The 10,977-nt window shown below is 41.7% G+C and overlaps 1 protein-coding gene and 1 non-coding gene across 3 annotated transcripts in view; one reads left to right on the top strand and one right to left on the bottom strand.

Annotated features, from left to right (window-relative positions):
- Positions 1–279: 279 nt before the first annotated feature.
- trnat-ugu lies at positions 280–352 on the bottom strand. Its single transcript has one exon. It is a non-coding gene; the product is annotated as a tRNA-Thr (tRNA).
- A 797-nt stretch (positions 353–1,149) lies between these two features.
- The window catches only part of LOC121941909 (E3 ubiquitin-protein ligase DTX4-like), a 40,956-nt gene continuing 31,128 nt past the window's right edge, over positions 1,150–10,977 (top strand). Inside the window, exons 1-2 of one of the 2 annotated variants that reach the window (XM_042484889.1) lie at positions 1,150–1,454; positions 2,561–2,787. In XM_042484889.1, coding sequence (XP_042340823.1) covers positions 2,577–2,787 — 211 coding nt within the window. In that variant the 5' untranslated portion in view covers positions 1,150–1,454; positions 2,561–2,576. Of the gene's footprint in view, positions 1,455–1,793; positions 2,278–2,560; positions 2,788–10,977 lie in introns of those variants that run through there. The other variant, XM_042484888.1, reaches the window with a different exon arrangement.

The following is a 10,977-nucleotide window of genomic DNA, read 5'->3' as shown; positions in this document are numbered from 1 at the left end:
TGATAGCAAACTTGAACTAGACTTGAATATTTCACTTATGTAGAAGAAGTGACACATATGATCTAAAAGTACTATTTGGGTATTTGTGAAGACGTGACTGTCATTGTGATGAAGCCAGTTATATTAATGTTGTATTATTCTCTTGTATGTACTCTGTCATTGCTCTGTAGCTTATTCTTTACAGATTTTAGCGATTGTATAAAAACAGAAACCAGCTGCAGTTTACCATAATGCATGTAGACCTTGCGCAGTAACATAGTGAGAAAAAAAGTGCTCATCAGGCCCCAGCGAGATTTGAACTCGCGACCCCTGGTTTACAAGACCAGTGCTCTAACCCCTGAGCTATGGAGCCTGTGATGTTGGTACATGACGTCATATTCATATAAGTAGTTGTTGTCGCGTGGAATATTCGTTTAATATTTCGCGTTGTTTCAATATTCTTCCGGTTTGAAAAAAAGACGTGGCTCAGGTACGTAATTCACGCTGGGATATGCTCCAGCTACAGCGGGTTAACGTTATCTTAAAAAAAGAGTGATCAGGTGACGTGAAAAATGCGTGTGGCAGGAAAGTTTGACTATAAGCAAAATTACGTCATGTTTTGGTTTGGGTTTTTAAAGCATTAATTGACGAATTAACACTGATAACGCGCCCTCTGCTTGCGCTGCATACAACTGTCGGGATGTCGGCTGAAACCTGCTTAAAAAAACAATGTGAGCTATCCCATTTATCCACCAGGTGGCAGCATGTGACTACCTTCAAAAAAATGCCTTCAGCGTTGACATTACTGTCAGCAAAAGAAACTATAACTTTAAGTATTTCTAAGTCAGCAAATAAAAAATGAAACAAAATCATGTTGCAACATAAATACCATGATTACTGCATGACTTAAATCATATTCTCTAGGGTACAATAATGAGAGAAAAAAATGGATAAAAAGTAAAACAAAACTGTCAAGAGGGTCACATCATGACATATTTGATGGATGTCGATGGTGTTGCACGGTGCTTGAATGAACAGCCAATAGTCTGGGACTGTCTATTTGCTGCCGGCCCCCTCATCACCATAGGGGGTTACAGGGCGTGGTGAGGGGTCAGGAACCGGCTGCTGTCCCCCCACTCTCCTCAAACCAAGTTTTCCCAAATGCAAAGATGGACGCGAAAGGATAGCATCACGATAAACATGGAGGAGCTTATTTCAGTGAATAATGGACACGCCATTTTCCACCCCTTAACCCTCTAGAGGGGATCCAGTTCCTCTGTTTGGACATTTTATTCTAAAGAGAAATAAAGGGGATTTTGATTTGTGCGACCACCTGGGTTAGAGGGAGAGAGAAAAGAGCCATGGTGGAGCAGAGAGGACGAAAGAGTAACTCATCTAAAGGTCTGTGACGCTCCTGGATTTGATTCCAAAGTGTCCTGGACGAGGAGAGTGGAGCCAAAAGTTAAGATCAACAGGTGAATATTTGATTCAGCTCCTGTCCTTTCTGTGCAGTGATGGAAACACAATTGCATAAATAGACTGATGCAGACGGACAAAGGTTCGAATCCAGCGCCCGCACCACCAGGCTGTAGGAAAAACTTGAAACACGAAAAACGCCAAATAAGTTCACGCGATGCAAATTCATAATGATATCACATAAAACACCGCGTTGGCACCAAATGCACAGTTGCATAGTTAAATCGGTATTAAAGAATGTGTTTTCAGTGTTACCGGGATGCAGACCAGTTGAACCTGTTCTGATATGACCCGGGTTGCAGGGTGGTTACTACTGAGGTTGCGCTGTTGGAAGCCACTACTTTCTCAACATTTCGGTAACGTTATGCTACGCCTCAAACTACAGGAGAAAAACACACACTAGCTGTTGCTGTCTACACCCTGCCGAGGCCGGTGCTGTCGGGATTTACCTGTAGATATAGCTCATGCGCTACAATAAATAACGATATTTATTTTTTTTAACATATTTTCCCCTCACCGAGGAGATTTCTTCCACCGAGGCAACAATCATACAAAAGGCCGTCGCTGGAAACCAACGACTCGTCGGAGAAGCTATCGGTGTGTCTGGAGCAAGGACTGGCAAAAAAAAAAAACAAACGGCACTTTTAGGCCGCTTTTCTGTCGGTTTCCTCCGCGGCCGGTATAGCATTGCGTTACGGTGTTATTACGGAGACTGTCGAGCGAGGACCGTGATTTTCTTCTCCGCTTGGCCATGCGAGGAGCTCGGATCTTCACAGCAGAATGTTTCGCCTTCCCCCGGCGTTAGCTCTGCCGCGGCTCCATGTAAGAGAAAAACCTGGCTTTGTTTTAGCTTTGGGGGTAGTCGGCCTATATTAATCTATCACGAGGGAGAAAGACACTCACATAAACAGACAGGGACAGATTAAAAATGATATAAAGAGACAGCTGTGTGCATATGCCACCTGGTTTGCTGTGTTGTTAGCCGCTGCTCCGAGCAGACGAGCTTTATTTTGGCAAATCCTTCACTCATCTCCGAGGGGATGGCGATACTTCTAGCTCACAAGTAAGTGTTTTGCTTGTTTTTCATCGTGAATATCCTCTCTAGGGCCAACAGTAACAACATGCTCCTGGCCTCTGCCGTGGTGGTGTGGGAATGGCTCAACGAACACGGCCGGTGGCGGCCCTACAGCCCCGCCGTCTCCCACCAAATAGAGGCGGCCATCCGGAGCAGCGACCCCCGCGGAGGGAGCGTGGTCCTTGGCCAGGTGGACAGCCGGCTCTCGCCCTACATCATAGATCTCCAGTCCATGCACCAGTTCAGACAGGACACAGGTAAGACAGGGAATGGGCTGGGGACCATAGAGGGAGAGGATGCACTGTGCGAGACTGTCACGTTTAGGCTTTTTTTTTTTTAAGGTCTATGGCCATAAAACTAACATTGCAGTATAGGAGAGTGCTATAACTGATTTAAAATGCTACTATGGCACCTTGGGGTGTCATGCATTACTGCAAGTCTGCTTCTCTGGCATTTATATGTTTGCTAGTTCATGATCATGGCTTTCCTTTATAGCTTAAAGGGTAACTCTGGTATTTGTCCACCTGGACCCTGTTTTCCCATGCTTTTGTATACAAGTAACTAATGGGAACAACAATTTTTGGAATTGGTCCAGTATTAAATGACAGCGCTGCGGCCGGTAGCAGCTAAATAGGCTGCATGGTATCATGTTGGGGCATTTGTGCACTGTCTATTTCTGTCTACTAAAAGGGCCACTGGCAGGCTTAGATGTTACTCTGAGTGTCTGACAACACCATGAAAGAACCCTACAGAAACAGACCCCTTTGTTAAAGATTAAAATAAAAACCTTTTTGTTTTACCAGAAACAGCCCTGCAGTAGCTATTGCCAAATACACCAGACTCTATTTAAATAAACAGTAACTTTATCTTCAACACACTAAACACACTTCATTTAAATGTGACAAAAACAAAATAAGACTCACCAAAGCCTTCTTAGTTCATCATTCCACTTTTCCAACACTCACAAGCTCTGGTTTGGTTAAACTAAACCCTTGATTCACCCTGTTGGATGTGAAAATATGCTGGCTCTGTACACAATAAAAATGTATGTTTATTTATGTGGAGTCTGCTTGGCGAAGGCAATTTTGGGGCTTTTTCTGGATAAATTAAATGATCTTACTCTTTTTAACAAAGGTTGTTCTCTGTGAGGTGTCTTTCCTAATGTTGTCAGAAACAATCCCACCCTGTCAGTGCAGCACTTTGAGTGCATGTAAACTGAGGAGCAAACATGCCCCAACTAGTTACATTACAGACTGTTTCACTGCAGACGGCTGCAGCCTTCTCTCAAAATACTGGACCACTTTAAAAAAACTGTTGCTCCCATTAGTCATTTAGACATAAAAACGTGGGAAAAGAGAGTCTAGGTTGAAGTTTTACCCATTAAAGAATGGTTGACACCAAAACATACCACCATGTACCTGCATTGTGTAGCTCTATACAAGATAAAGGTGCAGTCTCTTTTGTATGGACCCATCATATAATAAATTCAGATTATCATTTGGGATTCAGTCAATCTGCTCTTCAATCCTGCTATGGAAAATTCCTATCTAAAAAAGCCACCAACTCAGTTTTCAAAGCATAGCAGTATGCATCTCTGCGTGCAGGTCTAAGATATCAGGCCAAATATAAACTGCAAAGTACCACATCTTGGTATTTCCAGTTTTGCTACATTAAAGTTTGATAAGTCTTACCAGCTCACAAACAGCATATAAAGCTTTATTTAGGGACAGCTGTGGGGAGTTTGGACTAAAATGTTTCCAAAAAGAATGAAACGATTTTCTAACATCGAAAGATTTGTGAAGGCGCTGCTCAAAGGAAGGGCGGGTGATTGATTTTGTCAACAAAGTCAGTGCAGATAGTGATTAGCGTCGACTAATTTGTTAAAGGCTCAATATTTTTTTTTAATTATTGATTGAACCTTTAAGTTCAAATAAACCCACATCAAAATGAGCAACTATCAAGTTTTAGTCAGTCAATTTGTCATAATTGCACTCAGTGGCACATATTCCTGCAGTGCCAACTGCTACCTCTTATGTAAATAAAGCCATAAGATAACCAGAAAACATTCATAACTTTGTGAGTGATAGTAGCTTCCAGTAATGTCTTAATTGTGAGAGATGGGACCCCTTTTTATGCTCACAAAAGTTGCAACGATTGACTCAGCACTCTCAAATGTGTTCAGGAGAAAAAATGTCTTGAAAGAATGTCTTTAACTAATAATTATAATAATAATAATAATAATACACTTTATTTATATAGCACCTTTCAAAAATCAGTTTCAAAGTGCTTTACAAATAAAAAAGGGACACATAAAAATATAAAGAGATGAAATGAACTAACAAGCAAACACTGGTACTTGTACTTCTCTGGTAAAAAGTATGAGTAAAAAATTTCTGAAAACATCAGTAAAATAACTAAAAAGCTATTCCAGAAAAGTAGGTTTTAAAAGTGATTGTGAAAGATGAGACAGAGTTTGCAGCCCTGATGTCTCAGGCAGGTCATTCCAAAGCTTAGAAGCTCTGACTGTAAAGGCTGGAACACCTTTGTGAGTTAATCTGGATCTGAAAATGACAAGAAGTGACACATCTGAGGATCTGAGGGTGCCAGATGGGACGTAGGGTGATAATAGATCAGATGAGAAACTTGGAGTGAGGCCTCTCAGAGCTTTTTAAGTAATTAGTAATATGTTAAAATCTATTCTAAAGCAACAGGTAGCCAGTGTAAGGAAGCCAGGATTGGTGAAATGTTGTCATGACTCTTAGTCCGAGTCAAAATCCTGGCAGCAGAATTTTGGGAAAGCTAAAGGCGGGAGAGGGATTTTTTTACTGATGCCTGAGAACAAGGAGGTACAGGAGTAACTTAACAACTTGGATTTGTTTTTCTCCTCATTTGTACTCGGCAGTAGCCAATAGCATTGCGGCTGGATAGTTGTCTCTGGGCAGGAAAATATTACCTTTTTGCTCTGTTCAATTAAAAATGGGATTAAAATCTAACTTGCATTAAATGTACCTTATGTGTTGTGTTGAATATGTCAAAAGACCTCTGATTGGAAATTGCATGCATGATCACATGCCTAGTTGCATGCCGGGCCAGGCTCACATGGCAATATGAGAAAGCAGTATTATGACAGTAGGTGCAAATTGGGTTTTTTTTGCCCATATCCAAAAACACTAATGGTTTTTGTGGTTTTAAATAAATCACTGATGAATTGAAAATGCCAGTATGCAGTCATTTAAAGATAAACCAGAAATATTCTTAATCTATTGTGGAACTTCTGTCAGTCAAAAGCAGTGAGAAAGTGTGTGTGTGTGTGTGTGTGTGTGTGTGTGTGTGTGTGTTGAAATGATGGTGTGGAGCAGCTGCAAATGACCATCGCACCACTGAGTTAGCTGCATTCCTTAGCCCTTATCCTCTAGCACTACATACACACACACAGCAGCTGTAGCACTCCAACATCAAGAAAAAAAGAGAACTTGATTCTGTGGAAAGAATGGAATATTTCAAGATGAGCAGAGAGTTCACTTTAGTTGTCATCCCTCTGTAGATCCCCTTCCTCCCCTCTAGCCCTCTTTCTCTCCCTCTCCCTGGGGTCTCTCACCCTCTCCCCTTTCCTCTCCCTCTCTTGTACAAGTTTTAAGTTTCGTCAATAGGCAAAAGTCCCGAGGGCCTTTCGGGCTGCGACATGGGAGAGAAAGAACGATATAAGTGTGTGTGTGTGTGTGTGTGTGTGTGTGTGTGTGTGTGTGTGCGCAGTGGGGGTTGTAGAAGGAGTGGGAGTGGTTGTTGCAGAATGAGTGAGATAATTGGGGAGTCTGTATTCTCTCTCTCTCTGTCCCTCTTTCCCCCCGTCTTTCGCTCCTCCACCATTGTTGGATTTGGGCGAACAGATGTGAGTTAGTCCATTGTGGCTGCGAGACACACAGGAGGTGAAAGTGAGCGTTTCGAGGAGCAGAACAGACCTCAGAGGCAGAGGGGAGGGGCTGTTGGGGGGTCGCACGTTGTTACAAGTTCAGCAAAGTATAAGATGAAGGGAAGGACGAAACTTGAAAAAATGGGAAAGAAAGCAGTTGATGTTGGGTTCTGACAGCCATTTGCACTCAGGATCCAGTTCTAAGGTGATGAAGTACTGGCTAAACTGATAGTCCAATATCAGATCTTTTTCCCAGCTGCTTTTTATTTGCCATGCACAGTGTACAAAAGATCCACGTAGCAGCGTTCTCACCACTAACCTTTGTTTTTATTATTTTAGTAGCAACTAAGTAACATACCTCAGGGGATAAAGTACTGTAAACTTTGCTTGCATGTCTGTACGCATTAAGACATGTGTGAAGAAAAGAAACGTTTCTGGCATTTTTGGCGATATGGATGTGCAGTGAGGCAGACATGGAGGAGAATGACAGGTATGACATTAACCATATGTCATTAACATGGATAAATACTTCCTGGCCCAACCAGCCCCCATGCTCCACTGATTCCTCGATATGGCTGTGGAATAATTTTACAATATTTGACGGAATTTATGCGATAACGATATTCCTGACGGTATGACTGAGATACTGAGAATGTTTTATTGTGAATTTCAAGAATTTACAGTTGTCATCGTATATGTCAACATAAATGGAGTTCAGATATTCAGTAAAAACTGAACAAAAATGATCTCTTTAGTTCATTAGCTTGTAGACAACAGCAACTCACAGTGAGATTCAGATTCTGTATGAAACATAAATATTACAACAAAATAACAGTGATCAAAAATGACACATCTAAACAGCTGCCAAGTTCAAAAACCATTGTCTGTGATCTAATCTATAATGAATGAGTTATTTTCTGCACCTGTATGCGCGGCTGTTTCTCCTCCACTCCTCTTGCAGTAGTGTTCGTCACTCAGCACTGACGATCAGTCCCTGGTATATGCCGGTTTTATCATGGACAATATGATGTGGCACACCCTTTGTTCCTCAGCCATGCTGAAATGCACACAACCTGGGTCAGGTGGGAGCTAACATTAGCCAGCTAGCAGCACAGCTGATTTGAGGATTACAGCTGGTAATGAAACATAATGAAAATTAATTAATTAATCAATTAGATTGACATGGAACCTGTCAAAAATATTCTCCGGTTAACTGATTAACAGTTGACATCCCTAATTTGCACACTGATGGGACACAGAATTCAATGAGAAGGACACACGATTTTGACCCCACTTTGACATGGCAGCAAGACGTAAAAGTCTGTTTTTACAGTCATGTATTAAAGGACGTTTTAAATGCCTGCCATCTCTACCCCTCCCACTGTCCTTATGAACTTTCCCATCTCGCCGGTTCTCTCAGCACTGTCAGTTGTGTTTGGAGGAAAGCGGCTTCTGAGCAGAATAGCGGATGAAAGCCACACAGGAGCTCTCTGCACCACAGATAGCACAGGCGTTAAGCTGACAACATGCAACGTTTAGGAAACGCCTCCAGTCTCCAGCATGGTCTCTCTATCAGAGCCTTGTGTGTTCTGTGTGACAAGTGGGAGCCCATGTTCCCTGAGAGCTTCGCTGCTCCCGGAGCTCATCGGTGCAGCGTTACTGAGATTAGCTGTCACACAGGACTGTCAGTGTTGTGGCGGTGGTCTTGTTTCTTGGATTGTTGAACCTTCTTGAGGTGTCGCTTTTTTATTTGACTGTTGAGTCATGTCTGTGCTCATGGTTCATGCTTACAGCGCAGCTCTTTTTTCTTCCCAAACAAACCAGAAATATAAGACACATTGCTTCCTGTGTACCACAGAGTGAAACAAGCCTTGAAGAAGTGGCTTGAATCACTGCTTTGAGGTGTCAGTTTTCAAGCGAGAGAGTGTACAAAATGAAGTATATATTCATACAAAAATGTCAAATCATGACTTTAAAATGATGACTTAACAGCTCTTTGCCATCTCAAAATTTTTGTTTCTCAGACACAGTCGTGCTTTCCAAGAAACTGAGTTATGGCCATATGAACAAGTCTTAGTGGCTTACAGGCCTGTGAGCAGTTGTTTGTGTATGAGAGAACAAACGAGGCTTCCTGTAGATTGAAAGGGAGCCTGGAGTCTGACAGGGGATTAACTTTGTTTTCCTTTTAGTTTGAGAGCTCCACTCATACATGTGATTATTTTCACTTGTTCTTTAGTCAGTACAGAAAGTGTAAATCACATGACATACAGTATATTTTGTATATAAATAATATATATTCAGTATAGCACACTAACCCTCATTATTTCCAATCCAAGGCGATGTAGGCGTGTTACGTGAGCAATAATGGAAAGGCAAGCCCCTTATAAATAGGAGCGGCCACATATGAGAGATATCTGCAAGGTGATAGTCCATGATTTCACAGAGGAATTGTGGATTCAAAACTTCTGGATGATCCGCTCAACTCTTGAAGAGTTCTGTGATGCAATAACAGCTCTTGTAGCTCCTGCTGCATCATGAGGGAGCCAGTTCCTACTGACAAGCACATAGCCATAGCATCATGTGACCTAGAAAAGCCAAAAAAGTGTTTCCATTTTAGTTTTGCAAAATATGGATTTTTCATATTGTTTGTAATGTCACCTCGTGTGAGTGTAAAAACTTAACTAACTCCTTTCGGCACATTTTAGATTTACAGTTTCAATTTACTCAAATTACGGGTTAGTGGAAACCTGCCTATTGACTGAATTCAGAGTATGCCAGCAGGTGCCCTATTAGCAACATATGCATTTTACCAATGCATATAATGTTATAATTAAAACACAATAAATTGGTTTTGTCCTCTTAACTCTATTATGAAAAGTTGGGAAGGGACTTGGTGGTGCTGGAGGTGCTTGCCTTGAAAATATATGTTAAACAGAAAAGTGTCCCGCTCTTAGCAGCAGTCTCTACCTCTTTTTTTCATGGCATTTTTAAAGACTGACTTGTCATCATTTCCTTTGAGGGGCATTTTTCAAACTCTAAGGGCATCTTTTTTTCCTGCTCCTGCAGCATGTTGCTCCTCCAGTTCCAGCTGGTCCTGCTGAAGGAGACACATTCCCAGACCCCCACAATGCCCAGGGGCGTTAGGGTCATGGTGGGAGGGGGCGAGGTTAGATTGGGGACTCCCCAGAGACACAGGGGAGGGGGTGAGTTGTGGTGACAAGTAATCAGGAGGAAGTGGAACCAAACTCTGACTACATTTACATACACCATAGCTAACCAGGTTAGTGGGACAAGTCAGGTTAGGTCAGGAAATTACAGAACATGCTTAACTCACTGTGAAACCTGCACTTATGATACTGTATAAGATGACAACTTCTGTTGGAAATAACTGTTTCTATCTGCCAAATTCTCCACTGTGCTGACCAGTTAATTGCTAACTTTGTTTGAGGTTGTTTATAGTGGGTTCAGCTGTTTAGCCTTCCTGCTGAAAACAGCTGTCTGTAAACAGGCCTGATGAGAGCAGCACAAATCAGGCAGTGAAGCTGGCCCCTTGTATTTAGATAAATAAAATGAGTTTTGTTGAAAAAACATCTATATGCTTCCAATTAAAGTACTGAAAAAAGTATAATTTTATATAAACACAAGTACTGTATTGACGCTAGTGATGAAAATGTTGAATACTAGGCTTGGATGGTATCTATTTTTTATATACCTTCGTACCTACCTGACATTTCACTGGATTACATGATATATGATGGTATTGGTGACCTGATCAGAGAATGAAGTCAAACTCCCTGTGTGTGCTGTAATATGAGCTTCTCTGTTCTTTGTTGTGGTAGCCGGTCCAGCTGTGCATGTATGTCAGTGCATGTGTGTGTCCCACTGACTAACTAATCATCATTGTTCTGCTCTGCGCTCATGCAGTGGTGAGCAGTGGAACGGTGTGCACAAGTTTAGTAAAGTGATAATGCAGGTGGTTATGCACAGTTTGGAAGTGTAGGCTGTATGAGCTGATACTGACTTATTTAATTGGATTGTACAGGATGCATCAATTTGATTGGTTTAATTTGATATAAAATGTGAAAATGCTCAGTTTGCTCCGCTGCTTCATATTTCTTATGGTACAATGAGGTGTTCCTTTAAACAGATTATATTCGTTTGTTGGTGTTTTGGTTTTTTTTTACCTGGTGGAGGGCTACAGATCTGTGCATAAAGAAAAATAAAAAAAACCCAAAATGCATAAAAAGAGAGTTGAGCTGCACGGTGAGCGCACTGGCAATTGTGGCTTTGTGCTGTCAGCGCAGCAGCTTCGGTTGATTGTAATGGATGTGCTCTGCTGTGGTAAACATGTCATGTCACGTCCATGACCCATGCATTTCGGCCATAACCCCGAAACTTGATCATGAGGTACTAAATTGTTCAATACTTTCTGTGGATGATTACTTGACTAAGCTTATCAAAATGATCGAAAGCTTGCGACAATATTCACCAAGGATCTTTAAAAGGTTTTGGCCCAGCACAAAGTAGACCTAACTCC

This window comes from Plectropomus leopardus, chromosome 4 (assembly GCF_008729295.1).
Source record: "Plectropomus leopardus isolate mb chromosome 4, YSFRI_Pleo_2.0, whole genome shotgun sequence".
NCBI lineage: Eukaryota > Metazoa > Chordata > Actinopteri > Perciformes > Serranidae > Plectropomus > Plectropomus leopardus.
The sequence above is the reverse complement of the archived record's forward strand: the minus strand, read 5'-3'. Positions and strand labels throughout refer to the sequence as shown.